We start from the raw sequence: 27,910 nt of genomic DNA, 5'->3' as shown, positions 1-27,910 counted from the left end.
AATCCCTAAAAGGTCTCGGCCTGGTATCTGTCTCGATTCCTAAAGGTCTCGGCCTGGTATCTGTCCTGATCCCTAATGGTCTCGGCCTGGTATCTGTCCTGATCCCTAATGGTCTCGGCCTGGTATCTGTCCTGATCCCTAATGGTCTCGGTCTGGTATCTGTCCTGATCCCTAATGGTCTCGGTCTGGTATCTGTCCTGATCCCTAATGGTCTCGGTCTGGTATCTGTCCTGATCCCTAATGGTCTCGGTCTGGTATCTGTCCTGATCCCTAATGGTCTCTTCCTGGTATCTGTCTCTATCCCTAAAGGTCTCGGCCTGGTATCTGTCCTGATCCCTAATGGTCTCGGTCTGGTATCTGTCCTGATCCCTAAAGGTCTCTGTCTTGTCTCGGAGCACTCTGGTCTTAGGTCTTTGTCTCAGTGTGGTCTTGACTACATTGAGCAGTTTTTAATCCAAAAAGAAAAAAGGTCTTCAGATTGTTTACATGTTCCTTTTTAATAGTACCAAAACATCCCTCCCAAAAAAAACAAGGCAGGACCAGAACGTTAGTGCCCGGATGTGCACTTATCTAACTACCTGCTGACAAACACGTCACCTTGTTAAGAGATCTGAATCCTTATCAACACCTTTGTCGGTGTAAAAACAACTTTCACAGATCCTGTTGAGCGGCCTGAGACCCAACGTAAGTCCAGATCTCGATGAGGAATATTAGCAACGGTTTGAAAGATGATGTCATCGCTAGCATCACACGACGAAACCGCTGCCCAGAAGTGGGAAAGAATGGAATCTAAAAGTGCAGTACTTTTATTCATGTTTAATGAATTTATCCTGTTCAAGTATTCTTCAAAAATACATATTTATAAAACACGGCGACACTGGACTTTACGGTACAAGTACAGGTCTAGAAACTACTCCAGTGAGTCGAAAGAGAAACTGCAGAATGAATGCACCGAGGGGGGTAAATGTACGGATGGACTTTCAGCCTCCATTTCCAACTCTCTATGTGGTAACATATATATAAACAGTTATACCAGAGGTCGTCCGATTCCATCATGAATACAAAACTCACAAAACTCTATATCACGCCCTTTCTGATTTTTTTTGGACGCCTCTTTTTTTTGAGAATTGGGGAAATTCCATTCTGCTCAATCAGCAGTGAGAGGCGTCCGTTTTTAAAGTGGCCCCTTCCAAACTCGCCTGATTGAAACACACAAAATCAGACGAGCCAATCGGACAAACCCGATCTCAATAATCAAGGAAAACACAAATGTAATGCACAACTACATAATACAGGCAGCGTTTGCCTCCGGACTCCTTTAGGAAAAATTAGGTGCGTGAGACTCGTAATACAGCACAGCTCCGCCTGCTGCGAGTGGGATGCTTCGTCTTGCATGGAGTTCTGATTCTGTCTTGGAAACAGCAGGGTTCAGAGTCAGAGCACAGGAATCGTTGAGGGACAGTGGGGTGGCTTCTTGGTCAGAACTGAGGGACCATCTTGTAGTCAGGCAGTGGCGAGTGTTGGAGCAGCGCTGGCCACAGGAAGAGAAGCCGTGACAGAGGGAGTGACCTCCATCAGACAGTCTCCCTCTCTGGAGGACTTCTCTCGGGTTGAGCCTACAGAGAAAAACTTAATGAGTCTCAACACTAATACCACCACTATATTCAGATACCTTTTCCAAGACCTTAACTCGGGTTTGAGATGATACAGAGCACTGATCATTTTCCAGTGGGGGAAGAAAAGAAAAAAAGCATTTACTGCTAACCCTGCATGGAGTACTGGTAGTATACTGGTATGTGGTATTCTGACCTCTTCATATTGAAACAGGGAGATATCGAGGTGTGTCTGAGGATGAAAAATCTCTGAAAGCCACGAGCTTAATGAAGTGGAAAATTAAATACATGTTATTTTATACTGTCCCTTGTATCACGAGTTACAAGAACTATTGTCTAAAAAAGGTTCAAGTTCCTGACTTAATCCTTTGATTTATATGGAGAACGGTCCTTTAATGGATTATCTCTTTACTAATGTTTTTGCTTTGTCTGAGTTCTCCTCAGTGAGCGGAAAGGAGGAGAACATTTACTTATGACAGTCCTAGACTCTGTTATCTGATGTGTTGGTTTACGTACTGGATCATATGTAAACTGGTTAATTGCATCTTTTGTTGTGGGGGCTGTGTGGTGATTGGTTGTATTTGACCTCTTGGGAGTGTTATTATTTTGGGGTTTCCATGTTGATGGTGCTGTTGGCCAAATGACATGCTGAAACGTTTGATTGACTCTCAGCCAATGGGTCAGAATAATTCCATGTGCGATAGGTCTTGTAAATGACCAGACAAGAAAATAAAAGATAGTCATTAATTCAGTTCTACTCCTAAATGCTTAATCATTGTAAACTGGTCAGAAAGTATTTTTGCTGCTGGAGAATATTTTCGTGTTACCGGTGTTAAAAATTGCTGCATTGATGAAGTTTTGTTGGTTCTAATCAACATGAGAAAACACATATACGCACATCCAAGCCAAATACATACAGGTGCAGGAAAAACACTTGTATTAAAAGAGAAAGGTCTGCACACAGTTGGGATCTATTGCCCTGAAGGTCTTTTAGATTGCAGCATTGCAACATGAAGTTTCCTATTGGGAGCCGAACAGCGTTCTTATCAACATCCCATTCTCTGCACGCACAGCACCGATGGTTTCTTCAGTCATGTGAGGAATGACTACAGAGCGGGATTTTCCTGCACAACTTCACCAGCTAACAAGGAGCATTAAGAGTGAGAGGCTTGAAGAGGTCAGAATGCTCCAGCAACACTTGAAGTATGAAGTTCAACTTTATTAACAAATAAGACCGACGGGTTTCGGCTCGTGGCCTTCAAGTAACCACCGGTGAAATTTATATTCCCAAATTTACGGTAGTTGTTTCTGAGGCTTATAAATTTAGGTATTGCATCGATGCATATACTGGTAGCAGAACAACGCGTGAAAAAACTGTGAATCGTAGAAAAACGTCGGCCTCATATTGAATGTTTGTACACTAAAGGAGCGGAGTAGTCTCTGCACTGAAGCACGGGACATAAAAATAAAAGATGCTTCTTAATAGTGAACTTTAAATTGTAGCAGTGGGCAGATTTTACATGCTGGATTTACATGCATTGGCTTGTTGACTCCAGACTGAGACTATGGTGGCTGTACTTCCTCGAGTGGCTCTTGTACTAGTTTTAACAGACACGGGTTGCTGGAGATGTTTGTACGGATGTGATTCTTTTACTCTTCAGAATCTAACGAGACTACTTGGACATGCGAGTCTGCACAGCACATACTTGTTGAGCACATCGCCCTATGCAGATGCCAAAGACGTTAATGGTAATTAACGTGCTTGGTTTAAAATTAATCCCAAAAAAAGGTCATGATGATGCACAGTTTGACTACCTTTAGTCTGAATCTTTGAGTAAAGATCAACATTTAGTGGCGACAGCTTGTCTTGAGTATCTCACCGCTCTGTGTAGAAACGATGACACACTCTTCCTCATCCTCGTCTTCATTGTCGGCTTGAAAACCGTCCGCCTCCGCAGCTCCGGTCTAGTGAAAAAGAGAGTTACTGATTACATGGATTTGTAAAAAGCATATTTTCATGGATAAAAGGTGAAGAACACACAGAGCTATGATGTTGTATTAAAGTCTGGGTGGTGTCTGTGTGCGTTTCTCTACCTGCTCAGTGTCGGTACATCTCTTCATGAACTTGGTGATGGACATGCTACCTGTGCTCTTCCTCTTGTTGGAGGATGAAGGTGTGGTGGAAGAGGTCTGAGGTGTAGTGGGAGAGTTTCCCTGAGAGCCTGTGGCTGCCTGGGGTTCTTCACGGGACTCTTCTCGAGCTCCTGGAGTGAGGTAGGTCCACTGGCAGGGCACAGGCAGGGCCTCCAGGCCGAAACGGGACAGGACCTCTGTGTGCACATACCAGCAGCAGCGTCTGTAGGTAGAGCGCTTCTCATACACAGCGTTGCTCTTGATGATGCGCTTCACATGTATCCTGAGAATAGAAGGATGGAAAAAATATCATTAAATATATATTCTAAATAAAATTTACTTTTGCAGGGTCAAACTAGTTTCCTAACCCTGAACCTCCACCAGATACGTGTGCATTGCATGCCTGGTCTGTTCCGGCTCCGTGCACCCTCGTCTGTCAACGACCACCGGCTGCATAGTCTGTGCGCAGCCCAGAGAGCACAGCCGGACAGCTGGAGTCCCGAGATGAAGGAATGCCTGCGGTAATTTTACAGATCCACTCGCGACAGCGCAAGATAATACCATGTATGTGTTATAAAACGAGCTTTGTGCTCCGGCAAAAATAGAAGCCCTGCCGCGAAGGCACCGGACTGCCGGAGCTCAGACGCAGCGCAGCGGAGCCAGAGGAAGCACACACATTGAACGAAGTGAAAATCTATCAGCTCCACTGCCGGAACGGAGTGGAGACAGACAGAACATGCATCTGGTGGAAGTTGGCCGTAATGGTTGGAAATATTTGTTTTTTGTCTATTAGTGCTTTCACACTTGCGATAAACTCCTGAAAAACTCCTGAAATATTCTGAGTCTGAGCGTCATGTGTGAACACAAACATCTGAATGTTTCTCTCTCCACCCGGAGTTTTTCCTCCAGCCTCCTCGTATTTATTCTGCAGAAAGTCAGAGTGATCTGATGTGAGAACACAGCAGGATATAATCAGGAGAATTCACCTGGAGCCAGTGGGAGGGGGTGGTGACCTTTATTCCCTGTGATCACTGCACGACCATAGACTGTCTGCACACCACCTCTACCATCTCTGTGCTCTAATGAACCTCCTGCTGCATGTTTCCTGTTCTCCAGTATGTTCTTCTCCACTCTTTAGTTCACATTGAGATTCTCTTCAACTACACATAGCATTGATACAAATACACATATTCTCATTATAGAGTCGTAAAGAGGACTCGTCAGCTACTTCTTCGTCATTCTTTGTACGTCATGTCTTGCCCCCGGGGACCCCCGCCCCCCCTCCCGTCTGACAGGGATAGTCTCCTACTGTGAGGTGCATGTGTGAAGGATTTCAGGAGTAGACCTGTGCATGTGTGAGAACAGTCAATATGCTTGTCTAAAGGCTCCTTATTTATAGTTAAACATCGCTTCACCTGGTGGGAACTCTTTCTGCTGGGCTCGGAGGGCTGGACAGTGCTGGAGGCGATGAGGAAGACGCCTGCTGACGACAAAACTCCTGAAACTCGCTGATGATCATTTTGCTGCTGTTGAGATTGCCGTGCAGGAGAGGAAGCAGCCGAGCGAGCACTGTGGAGGAAAGGAAACGTTAACTTTTTATCAAAATAACAACCTGACAACAGAATGTGAACTTAGTGGAGTAACGGTGAGTACCGAGCCGAGAAATATATATAAGATACATAAGAGATCAATAAAACAACCATCACTGCTCAACAGGCAGAGCAGGGTCGGATGTACTGCCAAATATTAAACACAGGGAGCTAAAACACACCTAACGGACATTACTGAGGTAAGAGGAAGTTAACTTTTGTAACCTAGCAACAATGAGCGCTGGTGCAAGGCGCTCTGAAACGAGGTTGTGAGCGCTTCCAGCACTAACAGTCTGTGGACACAGGCCTTTAAGTTGTCGCGTGCTGGCAATGGCCACTAGAGCAGGATGTTTCCTAAAAACTACAAGCAAAAGTCCAAGCCCCACAGCAACCTATGATAACGAAGAACTGTACGCCTCTAAGTCATCCTGGTGAATCCTGAGGTGCACTCACATTGTGCTTCTCTCTCACTCTTCTGGGACAGCTCTTCGGGGCTCGGGCTGCTCTCTGCCTTGGGTAAGGGCTCAACGAGACACACAGCGTACGGTTGGAAGAGCTGCAAGCCAGGTCCTTCTCCATCCCAGACACAGCCCTTCACCACCGGCTCCAGCACCTTCATCTTCTTACTGGACATCAGCTCGTCCCACTCCCTCGCTTTCAGTGTCTGCCGTAGTTTCTGCTTCTCCAGGTCGCCACCTTCCTGAGAGTGAGAGTTGTGTGTGAGTAGTGATGCAAAGAGGAATCGGACACTTAAATAACTATCTGAGCAAAACAAAAACTAAACAGAGCTGCCGTTATACCTCTTCTTCCAAAGCCCCCTCGTCGTTTGAAAGGTAGCCATGAGGAACAAAGAAGCCGTCGTCATCGTCATCTTCACCTCCTTCCTCCTCATCTTCCTGTAAACATCAACGAGTCTTAAAGTTAAATCACAATCATTTCATTGCTCATTTCCGGAGTCAAGCCACTATCAACCTGAGAGAGAGGAAATGATGCAACTAAGTGAGCAGACAGCAAAGTGTCCATTATAACAGACTCGTATGTTACAGTCACTTGTCTCTTACTTCAGAGCTGGGATTAGAAGCCTGCCGTCCTACAGACACAGAACCTGACCGGGAGGTCTGTATCCGACGCTTTCTTTTTACAGTAAAAAAAACTCAAAACAGGAATTCTTCTGTGAAAAACATATTTGCTTTAATCTACAAGAAACTATCTTTACTCGTACAGTCAGATAATGATGCAAAGGTAACACAGACTGTTTATTAAGCGGACATGTGCAGCTGCAGTGCAGGTTGTGTAAGACAGACCAAACAACAAACGAGGAGCACCAATGAGGGACTTCATCTTCAGTTTTTGGACTGAACACAGCTGTGCGATAACGTTGCTGATGTCACATAGGACACAAGCTGACACTTACATTCTGAATGAAGTCAGGGTGAGAGTGAACGGAGAAAGGTCTAAGCACCATTTGATGAAAAGGAGCCATACCAAATAAAATAATTATATTACAGCTCTTCTGTGTGATTGTCTGCGCAGGACTCACTTCACAATATTCGTACAGTCGACCTTTATGCTTAAACGCTCCTTTTCTCATCGAGACTGACGGGGGAATTATTGGCAGTACACCCTGAACGTGGTTTTTCCATCAACCCACAGATGAATTTACCCCTCTGCAATGAAACTTACCCCTTCACTGTGTGACAGAGACTCTCCTGGTTCCTCTTCTTCCCATTCTTCATCACTGTCCACCTCGTAGTCCAACAAGACCTGCGATGACAGATTCAGCTTTTAGATGCGCAGAAATCAAACAGGATCAATGTTTTCACTTCTAACTGACGTCCGATCATTGACAGAAGGTAAAGAAGGTAAAGCAAAGTGACCTGGGCGGGTACAGATAACACGCGTAAACGAAGCAGCTTCTCTGTAAGTGGGCTTTTACCTTGTCTTGTCTGAGTGGGCAGCGAGGAGAAATGTGTGAACTCTTCTTACTCCAGGTGCCCCAGTAGGCTGGACGGTAGTTTCCATGGAACTGCAGCAGCTTCATGGGTCCATGGCATTTACGATCGGGTACACCTACAGGTTTAGGCCCATCCACTGTAACACAATCGCTGAGAAGACAGAGAAGGAGAGGGAAGACAAAGAAATACGATGAGGCTGAAGTAAGAAGAAAATGATTCAGGGCACGCTCACACTGGCAATCCGTGCCGTGCCTAAGCACGCTTCATCCCTAAAGTCCAGTTTGTTTGACCAGTGTGCCGTGCTCAGGCACAGTACACTTGGCCATGGTATGCTGCGGAGAGGTGTGCGTCTGCACGGTACAGATTAAAATGACTCAAAATAAAACACAAAGTCACACAATGTAGCGGTCATGTTATCTGTGTTCTTCTCCAATGTGCTCGTCTCTCACGTGTCTTGTAAACTGAGCACACTTCATAATAACATAAAGCCATGCATGTGCTGTATTACGCAGTTATGAACAAGAGGTAAACGTGCTCAGGACCGGTCTAAGCCTGGAGCAGTGTGACCGCAGGCCATGAAGGCCAGCGGGGGAAGCATGCTTAAGCACGGTACGACAACATTGCCAGTTGCCGCATGTTACTAAGAGCTTGTTTGTTCTTGAGTCACAGGAAACAGAACTTCAGAACAATCAACTCATCATGACGCCAAAGGGAAGGTTTGTATCAGTTAAGCTTGATGCACACTGTACAACTTCAGGCTGATAGACACCCAATCAATCCAAAACTCAGTTTGAAGTCGGGCCGATTTTCAGACCGATCATCCGGCGCACTTCGTGCAGTGTACACTAAGGCACGACTGCAAACCAGCTTTAGTTCAGCTGCTCCCGATCAGTCAGAAGAATTTCTGACATGTTTGATACTTTGGTCATACGATCACTTTGCCCAGTGTGAGCGGAGCCGCAAGCCGATTCCACTCTGGGACTTCATTGATTTTTTTTCTGTACAAATTGACAGACAGCGTCTAGAATCACCATGGCAACAGCAGGCACACCCCATTAGTTTAGCAGATTTCAAGCTTAAATTTTTCAAACTAAACAATCTTAATTTTGAACACAGAGGTCACAGAACGGTGGCATCCACATGATGATCACTATAACCAGTCTCACTTGAGTGGATCAGTCTGTCGGGGGTTTGTGGGTCCTGACCAGCGAGGTTTTTGCCCAATCCAGTCCTTCAGTCCATTCAGGTTTTTAGCAGGGTTCAACAAACACTGATCCAGTTCCTCCAGCACAGATTCGTCACAGTGAACCCTGCACAGAGGGGCCAGGTACACGTTTTCTTTGATCTCGAACGGAGCAAACTTCCCACAAGCTGCAGCAAGAGTCTGGAAGAGAGGAAGCAACAAGTTGGAGTAACGTTATAATTCAAACGACAGGAAGGCGGTACACACTAGAGTAAACCCTTCTTTCTAATGATGAGTGTTTCCTCCCGCCAATGACAGTGCAGCAGGTGAGTTTAGGAGTGGATACAATTCAGTGACTGGACGAGATTCAAACCGGTGAATATGACGGATGTGGACGTAGCAGCAAAGAAGAGAAAATATAATCAGAGTGAGGAGAAACACAAGTGGAAAAAGCTCGTTCTAAAACGAGGGTGAACCTTGTGTTGTCTTTTACCTGTGGACGTGGAGTTGGTCTACTTCCTGTTGGACAGGCAGGCGATAAACACCGGAGGTTGGCTTGTGCTAGCGTGCATTAGCTTGCAGTGTAGCTACAAGAAGTAAACATACACACTACGGCTGAATCTCGGTTTACTTGCTGAGCCCTTACGGGCTTTATTGATGTCACCTGGAAAGGGATTAAGTGCATGAGGCTGCAAGGGACTTCTCTGTAACCATGACAACATTATGTCATGTGGCATTAGGTTTTTTTTTTTTTTTTTTGCTTATTTAATGTCTCTCCTTTTTCTTTCTGTTATTATTTTTTTTTTTTTACCTTTTTCATTCTTTCAGGCTTCCCCTGGCAATCATATGGTTCACGTCACATTGCTATGAACTCTGGGTAATTCCCTCACACTAAGTCTGCAGATACGGCCACTTATGGACAGGGTGCATAAAGGGCTCAAAAAGTCAGCAAGAGATTACTTGAATATTCGACAGTGGGACAGCCCTAAGCCCTCGCAGATTTAGCGGTAAAGTGCATCAAAGTCGGAGAGTGTGTGAGGGTGCACACTCCCTGGGAGAGTTTCTGGGGACGATGAGCCCAGGAGGAGGGGCCCAGTTTCAATGTTGTCTGAAACCAACATTTTCTACTGACTCCACATTTAAATATACAGCGTTCGGTCCTCATCAAATTGCATAAACTCCTCAGCCTAATGCTATGAGGGGGAAAACAGGGTAAATCAACTAACCTTTGGAGCCTGCTGGATTTTGGCCTTCTGAAGAAACCGTGTAATTTCTGCTTTCTCAGCTTTTTGCCGCTGTGAATAAAAACACGTTTGTCATTTCAAATCTGAAAGGAGAAAATATTATGATGACCTCAGTGGATGCTACATTGACTTACATCCTTTGCTTCTTTCAACCGTTTCTCTTCTTCCTTTATCTTCTTCTCCTCTTCTTTCTTGCGCTTTTCTTCCAGCTTTGCCCTGAAGACATATCAAATTAAATTACTACAAAAACAAAAGAACGCTGACTCATTGAAACCCTGTCAATAAACGTCTTTGATCACAAGTAAAAAAGGACCTGCAGTACTCACTCAAGCTTTGATTTACGCTGCTCCTCTTTTACTTTTAACCTCTCAGCCTTTTCTTTCTCCTCCTTCTCCTTCTTCTCTCGTTTCTCTTGCTCCTCTTTTTCTTTCTTCTCCCGTCTCTCCTTTTGCTGCTCCTCTCTCAGCTTGCGGGCCACCTCTTTCTTTTTCTCCTTTGCAGCTTTCGCCTCTTCTTTCTGGCGCTCCTTTTCCTGCTGCAGCCGAAGCCTCTCCTCTTGTTCTTGTAAACTCTACAAGTTCAATTGTTCAGTCAGTTTTTCTCAAAGACTAAAAGACAGATAAATGAGACACTGGAGAGAAATATGACAACAAAGTAGCTCGTGTTTGAACAGACAGATCTCAGACAGGCGTATACATCAAAAATTCCACCTTCAATGAGCGTCTCTTGACCTTCTGATCTGATGGTGTCTTCGGCGTCGTCTTTGGCTCCTATGGGGGTACAAAAATATAAAATTCACAGATTAAAATTGTTGACTTTAGCCACACAGTAGGAGGCTGTAGGCCGAATGTGTTTATTTGCAGTCATTAAACAAACATGAAGCATTTTGTTGGTGTAGCATTCTCCTTCCTGGTTTAAAGAAAAGATGAGGATGAGGGTGGAGCCTGACTTTCTAGAAGAGGACCATACTAACGATGCGTTATATTGGATCTCGGAAGTAGGAAATTGCGAGTTGTTGGTCTGATAGGTCATCAGGAACGCCCTCCTGAAGTCAGAATTTTGACTTGGAAACTCAGAGAAGCTTCAATAGCCCGAGTTAAAATCCAACATGGCTGATGTGTGCATTAAAGTAAGTGCCCTCTTTTTGTGTAATTCAATCAACCACACCGATAATATCGAGAAAGTTATATCTGGTGACGAGTCGTCATTTTATTTTAGGGCACAAACTTTCATGTGAATGCTTACAATACCTCAAAGATTTCCAACAGTTATCAAAGTAGAGAAATCTGTAGTTTTGCAGTTGTAATGGGACGTGTCTTGTCGTGGCGACACCCATGACAGACACAACATGTTTATCGTTACCATGGAAACACTGGTTGTGACATCAAAGACTTCTGCACAAGAAAGTGTGAGCTGCCGTACTGTTGCTGCATGGCTACTGTGAAAAAAACTTCACGTCAATTATACTTGGTATACTTAAGCTTGCATTTTTTTTTTGTCTTCTGACTACTCAAAGCGCTTAGACACTGCAGGTCACACCTACACATTACAGTGATGGTAGAGGCTGCTGCGTAAAGAGTCCATCAGTATTAACTCATGCATTCACACATTTGTACACCGCCAATACAGCAGTCTTGCATACTGTTTTGATTAAGAGCTCCCTGACGGCAGCATTTTCATACTGTGTGTTTAAGCTGGTTATCTCACGTGTGCAATCGTATTTTACATTTAAAAGTGAAAAACACGGATTCATATTGTTTGATTTTAGAACAGATAAAGCACACATCGCCCGTTAGGACTGAATCAAAGCAAACAAAAGGAGATGTACATACTGTAGGCGTAGTAGCAGGTGTAGATTTATCAGTCTTGGACTTCTCAGGTGAGCTCTCAGATGAGGAGCTGGTGGATGAAGCAGAAAGCATGGACTTGTTTCCTAAACTTGACACATTTCCTGACTCGTCCTGTTCATCTGGCTCACTCTCAGAATCCTGCGTTATGTCAAGCTGAGACGTGGAGGCGGTCTGATTCTCATCTTTCTCCTCCAGCTCTTCTTCTTCTTCTTCTTCTTCTTCTTCTTCCTCCTCCTCCTCCTCCTCGTCTTCGGATAACGTGCAGTCTAAAGTGTCTGCACTAGGAGTTTGATCGACACTGCTGGATTTCTCAGAAGAGGAATTTTTGTCTTTGTTCTCGTGCTCGACTTTTGGCGGGAGGCAGGGGGAAGCAGGAGGAGGTGGAAGAAGGCGCTTTGTGGGAGATGTACTGTTTTCTGAGGTGAGGTCTATTACCACGATCTCATCGGATGCTGCAGGGCGCCGACGGCTCAGGAAGCCATCAAGGGGTCCGCGACCATTAACCAAGGGTGGTCCACTGTGCACAGGGAGTTCAGAGGACTCGTTCTCCCTGTCGGAGACTCCAGGATTAGGGCAGGTGTGTGCACAGGGGCGTTTACGCGGCTGGTCCTCTTTGGGCTCAGGGTTCAGGCGCTTGAATGGGAGACGAGCTAAAGCAGAATAAACAAAGTTAGTATCGTGCCAGCAGTTTTGCGTCTGTTAAATGTCAAAGAAGACAATGTGGCTGCTGCAAAGATGTACATCCAAAATGCAGCCTGCGATCTCAAATTCTGTCAGGCTTCAAAAAATATAAATAAATATTTGTAAAACTCACACAACCCTGTTTTTAAAAAGTTGGAGCTTTGTGCAAAAAATTCTACATTTTATTTGTTGTCTTTTTGTCATTTCCCATCAAATAACAGCGACTGCAAATAATCACCTTCAGGTCTTTTTTACATTTCCACAACAAATCGTCTAATTTACCAAATGTTGTCAGCGTCAACAGAAACAAACAAACATGGGTCTCATTACTCTAAAAGGCCAATATCACCAGATGAGTAAATGATCGTAATGAATGTCTGCATATTGGAGCTTAAACAACAATTACAGCTCGTGCTACGAGATTTATAAATATATTCTGCCAACGAGAAAAGAATTACATCAAATAAGTAACAACTTATGACAGTGATTCTAAGAGTAAAGTAACAGGTTAAATTTTCTTTGTTTTTTTTTGCATCCATCCCAGTGTGTTTCTGTGTGTGTGTGTGTGTGTGTGTGTTTGTCCCCCTATTTTGTCAGCAGATTTTTAGGATCAGTTGCTTTGCGGAAATTGGTGTTGTTCTTTTTAATGTGTGGTTCCAGTATAGAGAGCAGCGTATCAAACTGGATCACTGACATCCTGAAATACACCTGGAGTGATCGGGATAATTCCGCAGCTCCTTTACTTACAGGTGAAACTCTCCTCGCTTGTCTGGTTTTCATGTTGTGGGACCCCGTTGTTTTGACAGAACCATCCAATCAACACTGCTTGATCACTCTGTGCGAGGAGTACAAGACGTTTTGTCTCAAACTGCGAATTTTCGCAATTACCGTAAAATCCAATATATAGGACGCAGAAAATATATTTTTTAAAATGTATTCCGCCTTGATAATTTCATCGTGTTCAGCAAAGTCTACAACGAGCAGTTTGTGTACAGCTGTGGCGCCCGTCTGTTTTCTCATCATGGATATTGCACTCCTACCAGCTACAGTATGGTATTTGAGCGCTCTCTCTCTCTCTCTCTCTCTCTCTAAGAGAGAGAGAGAGAGAGAGAGAGAGAGAGAGAGAGAGAGAGAGAGAGAGAGAGAGAGAGAGAGAGTTGGGAAATATAGAGATACAGGAAATACAGTCAGCTCACGCTGACAGATTTTTGTACAAAATTTAATATTAAATGTTGTATTTACCTTGAACTAGTTTCTTGTTGGCATTGTTACTCGCCTTACAATCCATGCCTGAAAGAACAAAAAAAACAAAAACATTGGAATAATGAACAGCTGCTAAAGAAATCAATCACTGCTGTCACAGCCGCTTTCAACAGAGCTCATCAGAAATGACAAAATCACACAGTTTTCATCTTTTGATATCCCCACTCAACGACATTTGTTTTACTGCTAATAGTACACAAGCTTTTACCATTATTACTGACAGTGTAGCTATAAATCCATCTTATTCATTGTTGTTGCTTTGTTTGTCCTTCTCCCTGCATCTCCCTCTATCCCATTTTTCAAAGCCAAGCCCAGCCCAGTTTCAGAGGATGGCTGTTCATCATGAGTCTGGTTCTGTTCGAGCTTTCTGCATCTTAAAGGAAGTTTTTCCTCTCCACTTTTCTAAATGATGCTTAGTGCTCATGATGGTTATTGTAAGGTCTTTAACCTGCTCTTTTGTAAAGTGTCTAGTTATGAATTAGCGCTGATGTACAGATAAAGATTGACTGATTAAGACTGGTTAACTACTGTAGCACCCTTCTATGGGTCCTCAGATCCAGTGTAATGCCAAGGAATGCATGTGCCTCTGTAAGTGTTTAAATGTTATTTTTGGAGGGAGAACTGTGCTGACAAATATGTGAATTTTATTCTGAATAAACGTTAAATGTCCTTATTGTTTATGTAAACTCGTTAGAAGAAGCATTTTTATTACCGAGTGTAAATGAGACCTGCAAACAGTGTTTGACTCTGAAGTGTCTGCAGGAAATGTAAGGGTGGATGCATAATCCAGCAGTGTAGAAACTGTGTCTGCTATGTGTTGAATTGTCCTGCGAGGTGCATGCAATTCTCGGTTTAACACCCGCACTATGTATTAATCCGAGAGTCTAACGAATAGGGAAGAAGACACACACAGAGGGTGGTATTTTAGACTTAGGTGAAGCATTAAACATAGCATGAGTATGTTTATGTCACAGTATGACAACGACTGTAAGGTGTATTGTTGCGTTTGGTTTTCTCTCCCGCCAACCGGTATATCGTCAGTGGCTGCTGCAGGCCCAGTCCAGCCCGAGCACCGAGATGCTAACACGACTAGCTTGCCTGTTAGCAAATCTAAGCAATTTAGCTCAGCTTAACCCTGAGTCCAGCAATGGCATTAAAGTTAAAGGAAGCAGTTCAGCAAAGCTTTAAAGATATACATGTGAAACTACTTCACGTTAAAATATATCGTACTCGACGCAGTCGTTAATTTGACTTAATTTTCACGTTAGCACGAAATGGACACTGGGTAATAAAACAATACATACGGGGTATTTACGTCAGTGTTAAACTAACAATAGTGACGTCATCAGTGAGAAAAAGACTGCTGTTTTTTAGTTTAGTTCGTGAACAATGTGTTGAAGAGACTTCATTATGACTACTTTTAATTAGTTGACAAGTTGTCTGAATGGTCAGGCAGGCCCGCAGGCCACGCATTAGCATTCACGTTACCTCTCCTGCGGGGAGTCGATGCAGCTAAGTGTCCGTCTACAGAGGGGTTCTCCGCCGCCAACATCCCGACACAGTCAGCCGGGGCTCCGAGCGCTTCCTGAGTTTTCACCGGCGAAACACGTAAACGGCCGGGTATACTTCACGGTAACCAAGCCAAATGTGATGCTGCTGTTAAAACGACATTTGTTTTACATGAAACGTAAAGCATTCTTCTTTCTCATCTCCCACATTACTCCCTCAGTCAGACCCGCTGCCTGCCTGCGCGCTCCTCAATCGGAATTGGCGGGAGTCTGTCACGTCCATCAATAGCAGCCGCTGATTGGTCGAAACCGGTTACTGATCACCAAAGGGGGCGTTTGTTGCATGCAACCCAGTGTCCCTGTTGATAAAGCGCTGTGGAGGAAGATGAGATAAACTCTCATCGTCCCCTTGGGGAAATTTTCTTCAGGCTCCTTCCGGCTGCAATTTACAAGTAATACAGAATAAAGAAGAAATTTAAAAAATATTGACTTACGTGCAGACGCTTGTCCACGCACAGTATTTAGACATGCACCATTATAGCGATATTTACAGATTTAGTAATGTTGAGCATTTAAGCCTAATATCACACAGGTTCCACATACTGCACTGTCTTTGTAAACATATTGCACTGCCCTTCTGTAAACATACTGCTCTCTCTGTGTGTAAACATACTGCATTGTCTTTGTTGGCAGTATTTATAGATCAGCAGGTAAGCCTAATATTGCACAGGTTCCACATATTGCACTGTCTTTGTGTAAACATATTGCACAGTCCACATGACTTATGGTAGTAGTATAGATGGCACAAAATATTATTTTGTAGCGGTGCGGCCTGCATTTGGGGACCCTGAATCTCCTGTTTTAAACGTTTTTAAAATTCTCTTCATTATAAAATCAGTTCAGGGAGGATAATTGCAACAATAATGAATACATAAATCTGTCAATCATCATACTGATTTTACCCGCCCCATTCGGGATACCCTGGGCTGTAAATCGAAGCATGCCAGCTGTATCCCGCAGGGCACACCTTCTTCGGGATGTGTTGGGCTTTCCGATTGGCCGCGTAGTTTGACTTACAGAAGTCAGAGTTGACATGTTAGTATGCTGCATTCATGTGCTCCTTGTAAACATCGTTCATACCAGTTGTACATCCGTAACGGCTATAATAAACGCGCCCAAGTTCTTTTGAAAAACATAGAAGCGATGAGCGCTTGGCACGATCATGAGTTAAAGTTTGCCTATTTGCGATAGCTATATTGCATATACTAAATTTTGCAACTACTAAAAATAAATGATAGCTGCTATCAACAAAATATATAATTTCTTAAAGTCTATTGTTGACACTCTTTCTAAGCTGTGTCGGATTTTCGCTGCCCACAAAGGTGACGCAAACCTCACAACTCAGCAACTTGGGTATCATTGAAATTTGTCACTCGTTATTGCGAGTATTGAATTTTTTTATAACTCATCGGATTTTATTCTATTAAGGAAAACGACTATGCCCATATTTGGTTGTGTCAGATTTGATTGACAGCTCTGCGCGCTGCATCTGTCTGTCAGGTCAGCAGGTCAGGAGGCTAACTGCTTGATCCGTCTGATTTCTTCTCTTTCTTACTTCGTTTGGAGAGTTTGTTCAACACATATCTGACAACATACATGGCTTGCTGTGTGGTTAACAGACCATCCAAGAAGTTGATGCTTCAGTTTTTTTCGGTAAGTGATATAGTAGTGTTATATTTACTGCTTACTCATGTGTTTATATTTACGGACCTAGCTTGTTTAGCGTTAGCTTGTAAACCAGTCGGCTAACTGTGTAGCTCATTATTTACATTATTTACGGTCAATGGTTTAGAAATGTTTGTTGTTAAGATGTTGTTGTTGAAAATAGTGAGTTTGTGTGATGTTAGAAGCTAAAGGTTCACCTCGGTGGTTATCTGACGTTATGATGAATGTTATACTCCACGTAAATGTGGACATTAAAAACAAACTTTGTGTAGTAATTATCCGTCAGTAACATAAACTGAACTGAACCTAAGGTGCTGTGTAGGTTATAGAGGATGACATCAACGTTACATGGTTGATGTAGTGTCTTAAGATTTGTACAAACTGTTAACAAATAAAAAAAACTTCACTTTGTAAGAGCATCTGTAACCATTAAGAATTATATTAATAACCATATTAATTTTCACTGAACTCATACACAGAATATAGCAGTAGAAATATAAAATATAAATAACATGTGGAATGAAAATAAGATATAAAGCACATAGATATAAAGTATAATAAATAGTTTGAAGAATACAGCCATGTACTGAGCTCATGTTAATAATAAATGAGTTACTGTATGTTCTGTACTAAAGCACAGAGAGTTGGGACCTGTTAATGATTTAAATAATTCAGGTTATATTTGTTTCATGTTAAGATGAAGTACTATCCTCAATAAACTGCTTAATTTTTCCTCACACAAAATCTGAGACAATTTGATGTGGAATATCATTGTGTGAGTGAGAGAGCTGAAAACAGCATGATTACAATAATGTTTATCTTCTTAACTTTGAATAGATGTTGATTACCTGAATACTGTACCTTTGTTGTCTGGGCAGTACACTGTTGAATTTATAAATGTACTCTTACACACAGATGAATACAGAAAAATAGATGAGAACAAAAAAAATGATTTAATGAATAACTGATATTTTCTCTCTTTCTTTGCCATCCTGAAGACCCCTCACTAAAAGTCCATGTTCTCCTGGATCCATGTCACATGCTCGAGCTTCTTCTGAATGACATTTCAACAGTTGAAGTTCTGGTGAGAGAAGATGGCCAGCAGATAAGACAGCAGTACATGAAGGAGCTCCACAGGCTTCAGGAGGAGGAGGAGGGTTTGCACCTTGGAAGACTGTATTCATGCTGTTCAAATAAAACTAGATCTCCTCCAAACAACTTGCAATCAAACTATTTTCTTCCCATTTTAAAACCCTTTGTCCAGTTTAGATGGGAGAAGTTGATATTATGTGATATTGATCTGGGAAGACTACATTTCTAAATCATTTTTAACTGTGTTTTTATTCACCAGTTATTGATCTTATTTACTCTCCATGTATCTTGATTTAAGAATGGGGCTGTGTTTAAGGGCATATTTTTGCAATGACTCTGTTCCATCCCACTTTCAGAAATGAACTACATTAATATTTATCAAAAGAATAAGAAGTTGTGTAAAAGTAGACTTCCTTCCCTAAGCTATTGAGTTGAGCATTAATCTGAAATGTATACTCATAAGTAGACATAAAGGAGTGCATTTATATAGAAATATTTATTTAATCTGAAAAACAACATTAAAAAAAGTCTGTTTTTACAGCAGAGATGAACATGTTTACAGCTTGGTACAAAACAAACAAATAGGTGTGATTAGCTCATGTCTCGATGGACACACACTGTACGGGGGGGTGAATGTTTTGATGACTCATCAGTTTTGATTTGATGAAGGATAAGAGTTATTCACAATAAGGCGTGTAGCTGACCAGCTTGACAGGCGGGCGCAGTGTAACGGTTTGTCAAAAGGCTTAAAACCCGTCTCAGCTCTCAGCCTGTGGGTGACATCACTCAGTCCATCCGGGGGAGACCTCCCTCACAGCAAGCTGTTGAAGAGAAGCAACCGAAGTCCACCCCAGAAGAACCAACAAATGCAGATGTTGTTGAGGCTCAGGTTTCTTCCTCTGTCTCTGCAGCTCTCTGGGCACCTCGACGGACAAGTCACCAATAATCCACACTGTGTCTATAGGAGAAATACAAAGGTGTTCAATTAATGCCTCAGACAAGACAAAATGTACAGTTAACTACATGTGACAGCTCAGGGTGTTTTTTTGTTATGAGCCACATCTGCAGGAATAATATTGAACAAGGTAGCTGCAACTCATCATAATAGATGCCAGTCTTAAACACTATTTTTTCTAATACTTAAAGTTTTTGGTGTGAAGCTGACACTGTCCACAGACTCCATGACTTAACGGGTTCAATAGAAAACAAATATCTTATAATAAATACTAAATAATTATTTTTCAATTGTCATGTTCACCTCATTGCTGTTGACATCAGTAAATATAAGACACAGACATTCCTCTTTTTGTCAGAACAGTAACATGAACTGTATGCTTTGTAATATTGATTTCTTCTGGATGTCTCATATTTATTTACAGTTTATGGATAAAACTTTGTTAATGTATTTCTCTGCTAACACTGACAAAGTCTAACTTCTCTAACAAATAACTCATAAACATAGTTGTATATTTAAAAAAGTGTAGTTTTAAGACTTTAATTAAATATTTGTGTTGAATATAATTCGTTTTAACTGTGTTGTAGAAAAGTTAAATGTTAACTTACTGTTTGTAGAGTTTTCTCAGGACGAGCAGGAATAGTTGATGATAGCAGCCTAGCCGTTAGCTATGCTGTCAAGTGGACTGCTAACGTCGAGCTGAATGGGCGGAGTTAAGTCCCGCCGGTCCCGCCTTACTGCTGTTGCTAGGTTGATCCGTAGTTAGGTTGAGACTGCAAATCCAATATGGATGCGGCCGTCGATTGGACTCATTTTCTGCCTATGTCACAGACGGGTCAGGGTTCGTCCAGTAATATTTACAGTCTATGCTCATAACTCGTTAACACGGTAAACACGAAATGTCCGAGGAGCACTTGAACGCAGCATTAGGTAGTTCACGAATAAAGTTATTTAGACTACAGTTCCTGAAAGGATGTCTATTCATCAAGATATTTAAACCAATCAAAGCAAACACTATTCTTAATGTGTACGTTTTATTTGCGTATAGCTTTTACACACTTTATAAGAAAATGTGCCACTCACTGTAACATATATCATGTTGAAAGTGTCACGTGCTGATTATTAACGTAAATGAAACATTCATTTATTTGGCTCCGAGTTTATTAAAGCATGTCGAGGGTGATTCATTTTGTTTACAAGTTAAAGAAATATCATTTATGGATGGGTGGGATCCATCATGTAGAGTCACGCGTTTCCCGTTTACCGCTAACTGCATACTTGGTACTTGTAGTTCTCTAACAGCCAAAGGGCGTTGGATACAAACAGCTCGGAACTACAGACGACACGATTCCGCGCAGCCGCAGTAGGATTCATGGGGACGAAAAAGCGCATCCTGGATGATTTTTGGACCCCTGCTGCAGTCGACGGAAACTAAACGGAGATAAACGTTACACCGGTAATATCGGTAAATATCTATTATTCTGTTCAGCGTTGTGAATGTTTTCACTCTCTGTAAACTTGAAACAGATACACAACGGGTTCTGTTGAATAACGTTTCTTAGCTGCCTAACAACACGCTTTAGCTGATCTCTAGTTTACTGTAAATGCTCACACACGCAGAAACCGTGAGATGTTTTCAGTAGTTTTTTAATAAAGAAACGAGAAAATTCAGAGTATTCGTTTTACAGGTACTTTTCAGAACAGTTGGACTGAAGTTAGAGCCACCCCGTTCAGGTTATTATCGTTAACCTTCACCGGACTGTTTCAAAGTTTATACAAGATAACAAATAACAGTGCTAACCAGTGATGCAACTTTATACCAAGTTACTCTGAGCTGAACATGTGCAGAATACATTAAATGTATTTTAGTCTGTCTGTAAGTGTGTGAAAACCTGAGTGCTGACTTTGTTTTCTGTTCAAATGTAGTTCTCTCACCTACGATAATAAGTCTGGGAATCTAAAATGGCAGGTTTGTCACATATTTAAATCTATCTATCTGTCCCTCTTCTCCCCTCTGTCTACACCTGTATGTTTCAGGCTTTTTATGACATACTGTAATGATATGTACATATTTCTGTGAATGTAAATATACGTATACATATATTATTTAATCTAAATTATCAATTTATGCACACATTTCATGTAAATACTGTAAAACTTTACCTCATGTAAATTAACCCATCAGACATAATTACATTTTTTATTATCATGTTTACTTCAGCATCTTTTGCACTTTTCACTGCACTATTATCTTCAGTCTTGTACATACTAGGCTTATTTCACCACTGTTAAATTCCTTGTGTCTGTGTGTGTAAGCATGCCTGGTACAATAAATCTGATTCTGATTCTGAAATACTGTAATTTTGTAATCTCATAGTGGCACTTTGCTTCCTTGTTTCAGAGCGGGTAAATAACTTTCCTCCCCTGCCTCAGTTCATGAGAATAAAGCCATGCTTTTACCACAACATAGAAGAGGAAATCCCTGCACCCCATCAGCAGTTGGTGCGCAGAGTCTATACACTTTGGATGAGTGAGTGCATGAACAAACACCAAACACACCTGTATGTCTGTATTTTATAAAATGTTGCATTCTAACCTCTGTGATTACTACCATTCCTTTCTCATTTGTTCCCCTTACACCTCCACTGCCCCCTCTCCTCTGTAGTGTATTCAGGTACGCTGTGCTTAAATGTCATCTCCTGCATTGCCTGGTGGGTTGGTGGCGGTAATGCCACCAACTTTGGCTTCTCTCTTCTCTGGCTCGTCCTCTTCAGCCCGTGCAGTTACACCTGCTGGTTCAGACCGCTCTACAAAGCCTTCAGGTGGGTCCCCCTCCATCTACTCTCACCATCCCAAACAAATCCTCAACTTTAAAGTGCATGTCAGACGCTGCATGATAGAGAGGCTTGAACTAAACAGACACAGACGTGTGGCACAAACATAAATAAAACAACATGTAAATCTGTTAAAGCAACAATAACATTAACATATCAGAAGAATAGGTTATAAATTACAGATTAGAATATTTGTACTTTGTCTGAGAACCATTAAATAAAACATCTAGAGAACTTAAATCAATGAATTGAGTGCAAAGCGATGATTTACGCCTGGTGTACGATTGTAGAAAAGTCAGGTTGGAACGTTAGCTCACACTGTACGACTGAATCGTTTACCTGAACGTTTGCACTCTGGGCTTTCCCCCTTCCAACAATCAGCCGATGAGCAGGAACAGCCCTGAAGCTGACACTTCCTGATGCCGTTTACACCAGCTATCTCAATAGCTTCACAAATACAGATGAGGACGAAATTATTAGCCCCCCTATAAAAATTTCATTTTTTTTGGAAGTATTTCCCAAGTGCTATTACACAGAGCAAAGAATTTTTAACACAGGTTTTTCAAACATCCAAGTTTTATTTTGGAGGCTTACATTATTTTACTTTGCACACAGAAACAAAATTATTTCACAAAAACCAAAAACTACCAGGGTCAAAATTATTAGCCCCCCTGATGCTAATAGTCAATTGTGTATCCTTTTTGCTGGATAACAGCCTGCAGTCGTTTGTTGTAGTTTTCAACAAGTCTCTGACACGTCTCCTGAGGAATCCCAGGCCATTCTTCTTTGGCAAATCTCTCAAGCTCCTCCAAATTTGATGGCCTTCTGGCATGGACCTTGGTCTTCAGTTCACCCCACAGATTTTCAATGGGATTCAAGTCAGGGCTTTGTGCAGGCCAGTCAATAATGTTCACTTTGGTCTTCTGGAGGTAGTTCTTCACCAGGAGCGACATATGCTTTGGGTCGTTGTCATGTTGGAAGACAAAGCGACGACCCAGACCCAGTTTTGCTGCTGACTGCTTGAGGTTTTCTTTCAAAATCTTCACATATCCTTCTTTCTTCATGATTCCTTCCACGCTGTGATAACTTTGTATATCCTTCTCCTGCTTTGTGAGCATCAACAATTCTTTTTCTCAAGTCTAAACTGATTTCTGTTGTTTTTGGCATGATGCTTTCTCAAGTGACAGCTCAAACCCTTACTGACGTTTTTATACTGTGTGTAAATTGGGAGATAACCCTCAATTTTAACTTGATTTTACAAGCTTTGAGCATTACAAAGTTAAAGCACATAAAAAGGTCAGTTCTTAAGGGGGCTAATAATTTTGACCCTGGTAGTTTTTGGTTTTTGTGAAATAATTTTGTTTCTGTGTGCAAAGTAAAATAATGTAAGCATCCAAAATAAAACTAGAATGTTTGAAAAACCTGTGTTAAAAATTCTTTGCTCTGTTTAATAGCACTTGGGAAATACTTTAAAAAAAAAAGTGAAATTTTCATAGGGGGGCTAATAATTTCGTCCTCATCTGTATTTGTGAAGCTATTGAGATAGCTGGTGTAAACGGCATCAGGAAGTGTCAGCTTCAGGGCTGTTCCTGCTCATCGGCTGATTGTTGGAAGGGGGAAAGCCCAGAGTGCTTGGGGACAGGAAAACCACAGAGACAAAGTAGGTCACTGTTGGGGTTCAGAGACAGAGAGACAAACTACAGTGATTGTATGCTGTGTAAGAAATCTTACCACCACTCATTTAAAAATGCAGCCTGCAGATCTGTTTTGTCAGATCGATGATTTGTGATCTGATTTATGAACCGTGCATGTCGTGCACAGGAGGTCGTTAGAGAGCACATGTAGCTCTGAGTCTTGTTCACACTGCTGGATACTGAAGCTTGAAACCTCTTTGCCTCCTAATGTGCATGTTTCAGTTTAGCAAAACTAAACTGAACTAAACTGTCATTATATTTCATCAAGTACCTATCACATTGCGCACCTGTATTCAATGTTTTCAGTATGTTATATAATGTAAACATTGATTTTATTCTTTAGACTGCATGATTGAATGAGCAAGCAGCAACCTCCGGTGTTGATTAATGCTTAAGTTTAAAATCCTGCAGTTCCCAGAGTGTCCACTAGAGGCTGGCTGCTGAAGCACAGGAAGTCACATACACACCCATTCTAAAAAGACTGTTTTTACAGCAGAGATGAACATGTTTACAGCCTGGTTCAAAAAACCAAATAGGTGTGATTAGCTCATGTCTTGATGGACACACACTGTACGGGGGGTTGGACGTTTTGATGACTCATCAGTTTTGATTTGATGAAGGATAAGAGTTATTCACAATAAGGTGTGTAGCTGACCTGATTGACAGGTGGGCGTGGTGTAACAGTTTGTCAGGAGGTTTAAAACCCGCCTCAGCTCCAGCTCTCAGCCTGTCGTTAGCTTGACTGAAAGTTAGACTGAGACAGCATTTCCAGCATGGAGACCGCCATCGATGGGACTCCAGCGCCCCCTGCAGGAACAGACGGGCGACGTCACCCAGGCTTCATCTGTTAATATTTACAGTCTGTGGCCTGTGTATCCACAGGTTGACACCAAACAGGAGGAAAGAAACATTGCAACAACTCACGTCTTGTTTGTCCTCTGCTGCGTCCTCCATTTTTAATTCTCTCTTTTTTCTGCTGTCGTCCACAGGGCTGACAGCTCGTTCAACTTCATGGCCTTTTTCTTCATCTTCTTCCTTCAGTGTGCCTTAGCCCTCATCCAGACTATCGGGATCTCCGGCTGGGGAACGTGGTGAGTCCAAACAAACCAGCGTCTACAACTCTGCACCTTTCATCTGCCCAGTCTTACTACAGAGTGTTTGATTACGGCTTTATGTCCAGTGACAACAGGCAGCTCACCGATTGGTTAGACTTTACATCTCTGTATATTTAACACAAGACACCACAAGACGAAGGAGGACACAGAATTGTTGAATCTGTTTTCTGAGTTGATGCGGTCCGTTTGCAGATTTATCATGTTAACAGTAAACGGGACCTTTCCAACTTCACTTGATAGCCAAGTTTTTTCGCTGTGGGCTACGCGATAGGTGACGAAGCCTCAATGAATGCACCTGATTGAATAAATGAGCGGCTAGTGTCGAAGCCCCTCTTGAGCTCGCACAAGATCCCATAATGCACTGCGGGACTGCCTCTCCAGCTGCACATAGGAGCGTTGAGATGCTATCCGTCGTCGATGTACGGTTAGATATTGCGTCGCATTGCGCATGATCGCACGCTCGCTGTTCACGCTGCATCCATTACATACTTAATTCTCTGCTCTGTGACTTTCAGTGTCCCCATAAAACATTGTGACATGTGGTGCTTTTATTTTGAAAGAGGACAAACTAAAGTGTAGTGCTCTTATTTTGAAGGTGGACAAACTGAAGTGTGGTGCTTTTATTTTGAAGGTGGACAAACTGAAGTGTGGTGCTTTGTCTTGACGAGCTGTTCACACCACTCAGAGGCTGGTCAATAAACGTCTCGCCTGTATAGTGGCGCTGGGCTGTAAAAATGGCGTGCAACGTTGCACAGCTTCACGACGCCTCGCTCGCGAGTAGTTAGGACACTCCAACAGGAAACAGCAGAATCAAGCTGGTTGTGTTTCCTTGTTTGTGTAAATGGTGCTAAACAGTTAAACAGGCAACACACTACATTCCTCATTCTGTCACTCACAACTTTTGTTCAGTGAAGTTCTTTAAAACAGGAAAACACAAATCAGCTGTTCTGAACCCTGAAGCCTTTTACTTTTACTCACGCTGATGATCATTGTTATGCTGTTTGTCTCTGCATCCCCCCCCTGCTTACTTTGGATACTAGCCTAAAATCCATTTAGCTAATTACATACAATGTGTCACTAACCAACTACTCCATCTCACTCTCACCTGCACACCGAAGCGGCTGGATTGCCACGGTGATATTTTTCAGCTATAATACGGGCTCGGCTATAGTGATGCTAATCACAGCGCTGCTCTTCACACTGGTGACTGCTTTAATGGCACTCGTTCTCATCAAGGTGAGTGAACACACCTGCATTTCAGTTGTCCATGAGTTTAACCCTCACGGTCGTAAACAGACACAAACCCTGTGCCAACATATTCTCCTCCCCTCTCTCTCGTCATCTTACAGGTGCACAGAATGTACCGTGGCGGTGGAGGAAGTATGGCGCGCGCTCAGGAGGAGTGGAGCACCGGGCTGTGGAAGAGTGCTCCAGTGAGGGAAGCAGGGTTTAACGCTGTAGCTCAGTCGGCTCAGGGCCCCAGCTTGCCTCAGTACCCTGCCGCAGTGCCGAGCTACCCCGACAACAGCCAGTGGTGATAGCTGAGAGTGGCCACTAGGGGGAGACAGATTATTGACCATTGTTGTGGTAACGTTCAAGTCATTTTAACCTTCCAGTGAGAGAGAATGCATCTATGTTTTTGTTTTTATGAGAGGACAAGGTTGCCTTGTCGAATAGTTTCTTGGTTAAAGCCGTGCTCTTGTAGTGGAGTCAGATTTATCATTCCATCTTTGTTTACATCGACTTGATTCAAACGAAGGAGAGGGCTGCAGTTTGAGGCTCTAAAGAAATGTGCCAACAGGAACTCCAGAAGAGTGTATGGAGCTGCTGAACGATGTGTGCCTTTATGAACACTTCTGATAGCTTTGTTTTATGTGTGTGCGTCAGCATGCTGAGATTGTGTCTCTCCTGCACATGCACGGTTTTTATGCGCTCGCTTTGTGTTCAGATGTTTTCTGGAAGGAGTTCAGTTTATTTTTGATATGCTGTGCCTTTTTTTTTTTATCTTTGTGCTCGCCTGCTTTGGCTGTGATTTCCTAAATGTCGTGTGCACATGTTGCATGTGAAGAAAGAACTTTGCTCGACTATCTCCTTTTACAAGTGCCACTTTTTTTAAACTGGACTCGTCATGCTTCAGTGAAGCAGCGTTGGTGATGTTGGTGCGTTATCCTCTGGGACCTCAGAGCATGTATGTGCCATAAAACTCGCCTCTTCTCGTTATTATAATACTGGAAACAGCATCACGCTCAGAGCAGACTTTGTTTTTGTACCGTGTGTCGGTATGTCTCAGTTCTAGTTGTTCCAGACCTGCACTGTTTGCTTCTGGTGGTCGGCGCCCTGCTGTGAAAGCACCTTATCAGCCGCTGTCAATGTCCCAGTCACTTTGCCCCAGATAAACCATTCTTTGTGTCGTGCATGCATGCAGCCTATCATGGGAGTGAGACGGAGCAGATTCTCTATTTGACCTCATGTAACCAAAACTAACAGACACACACAACTCAGCAGACTGAAAACATGACGTCAAAGCTCACATGTTGAAGTCACAATCTGCAGGCTGATATTCCAAGTATGGGCCAAATTATTTAAGAATTACCGTAAAACTTCTACAAACAGCACAGGCTTTTATTTCCTTCAGTCTATAAAACGACCCAGCCTTTATTTGGGACAGGCATTCAAACTAAACTCCTGAACAGGAAAGACTACATGGTTGTAAATGTACTCCAGAGAGAATATTTAAGTGTGCACAAAAAGAGGATATCAAGAAAGAAATTAAATTACAAGTCAATGATTGGATCTATCTTTTGAAGACGGTGAATCTCTGCCGAGATATTAATTTCAATCCTTTATTTGATAAGTGACAAAATGAAAAATATTTCAATAAATATTCTTATTCTCACCGTGTCTGTCTGTCCTAGTTGGATGTTCACGTTGCTGTAATGGTGACTAAATGTTGTTTTATGGTTCATAAACTCAAAGCTGGACATGAACTCTGGACATCTAATAAAAAAGTGTTGAATATACAAAACTCAAAACTAGACCGAGCCTCTCTGCAGCGAGGCGTTAAAGGTCACACGATGTGAAATTTACTTCCCCATGTTCCTCTAACTCTAACGTGTCTCTAGTCTGTCTACAACCCCCCCAATGATGAGAAAAGTCCATCCTCTCCGTCTTCTGCCTGCTCCACTTTTCAGAAAATGTGTGCTCAAACAGGCCATTTGGAGATTTTCCCTTCATGACATCACAAAGGGCAGTAACCCCTCCCCCAGGTAGGTGACACTCCCACAGCTAGGTGTTTGTTCTGAACCTCTGAGTCTGCCTTCTCACCGTAAACAATAGGACATGGAGCGAGAAAGACCGAGTACACCCAGGCCTTTCCAGAGAGAGGGTGTGGTCAGATACAGCTCATTTACATATTTAAAGGTACAGACACAGAAACAGCCTGTTCTGAGCAGGGCTGAAATAGAGGGGTTTATAGA

The 27,910-nt window shown here is 42.5% G+C and overlaps 2 protein-coding genes and 1 long non-coding RNA gene across 4 annotated transcripts; 1 reads left to right on the top strand and 2 right to left on the bottom strand.

The window, feature by feature from the left end:
- Positions 1–801: 801 nt before the first annotated feature.
- On the bottom strand, positions 802–15,281 carry chaf1a (chromatin assembly factor 1, subunit A (p150)). The gene is made up of 16 exons (XM_020653531.3): positions 15,000–15,281; positions 13,491–13,538; positions 11,550–12,217; positions 10,428–10,487; positions 10,044–10,288; positions 9,852–9,933; positions 9,700–9,768; positions 8,457–8,674; positions 7,272–7,440; positions 7,019–7,099; positions 6,136–6,231; positions 5,789–6,035; positions 5,162–5,315; positions 3,708–4,029; positions 3,494–3,578; positions 802–1,616 (listed from the first exon to the last, which is right to left on the bottom strand). Exons 1-16 carry the CDS (start codon positions 15,061–15,063, stop codon positions 1,504–1,506), a joined length of 2,721 nt encoding a protein of 906 aa, XP_020509187.2. The 5' UTR covers positions 15,064–15,281; the 3' UTR covers positions 802–1,503.
- Positions 15,282–18,313: 3,032 nt separating this feature from the next.
- Positions 18,314–19,711, bottom strand: LOC136179428 (uncharacterized). Its single transcript, XR_010666573.1, has 2 exons — positions 19,400–19,711; positions 18,314–18,794 (listed from the first exon to the last, which is right to left on the bottom strand). It is a non-coding gene; the product is annotated as an uncharacterized lncRNA (long non-coding RNA).
- Positions 19,712–20,111: 400 nt separating this feature from the next.
- Positions 20,112–27,330, top strand: scamp4 (secretory carrier membrane protein 4). 2 transcript variants are annotated; one of them, XM_020653534.3, is made up of 7 exons: positions 20,112–20,256; positions 20,718–20,760; positions 21,193–21,321; positions 21,457–21,613; positions 24,309–24,410; positions 25,553–25,670; positions 25,784–27,330. In XM_020653534.3, exons 2-7 carry the CDS (start codon positions 20,754–20,756, stop codon positions 25,970–25,972), a joined length of 702 nt encoding a protein of 233 aa, XP_020509190.1. In that variant the 5' UTR covers positions 20,112–20,256; positions 20,718–20,753; the 3' UTR covers positions 25,973–27,330. The 2 variants fall into 2 exon arrangements, with proteins under 2 accessions (XP_020509190.1, XP_020509191.1); XM_020653535.3 differs by having other exon boundaries at positions 20,147–20,247.
- Positions 27,331–27,910: the final 580 nt, after the last annotated feature.

The sequence above is a fragment of the Labrus bergylta genome, chromosome 6 (genome assembly GCF_963930695.1).
Source record: "Labrus bergylta chromosome 6, fLabBer1.1, whole genome shotgun sequence".
In the NCBI taxonomy this organism is placed as follows: Eukaryota; Metazoa; Chordata; class Actinopteri; order Labriformes; family Labridae; genus Labrus; species Labrus bergylta.
Note: the sequence above shows the minus strand (reverse complement) of the source record. Positions and strands in the feature narration are given on the sequence as shown.

Bases quoted from the DNA above. Each gene is read 5' to 3' on its own strand.
- chaf1a (XM_020653531.3), bottom strand. From the start codon at position 15,063: ATGTTGGCGGCGGAGAACCCCTCTGTAGACGGACACTTAGCTGCATCG. The intron at 9,769-9,851 runs GTAAGTCAATGT...TTTTATTCACAG, and splicing joins GGTTGAAAGAAGCAAAGGAT to CGGCAAAAAGCTGAGAAAGC. The intron at 5,316-5,788 runs GTGAGTGCACCT...TTTCCTCCACAG, and splicing joins GAGTGAGAGAGAAGCACAAT to TGCTCGCTCGGCTGCTTCCT.
- scamp4 (XM_020653534.3), top strand. The intron at 21,322-21,456 runs GTGAGTGCATGA...TCTCCTCTGTAG, and splicing joins AGTCTATACACTTTGGATGA to TGTATTCAGGTACGCTGTGC. The intron at 25,671-25,783 runs GTGAGTGAACAC...GTCATCTTACAG, and splicing joins TGGCACTCGTTCTCATCAAG to GTGCACAGAATGTACCGTGG.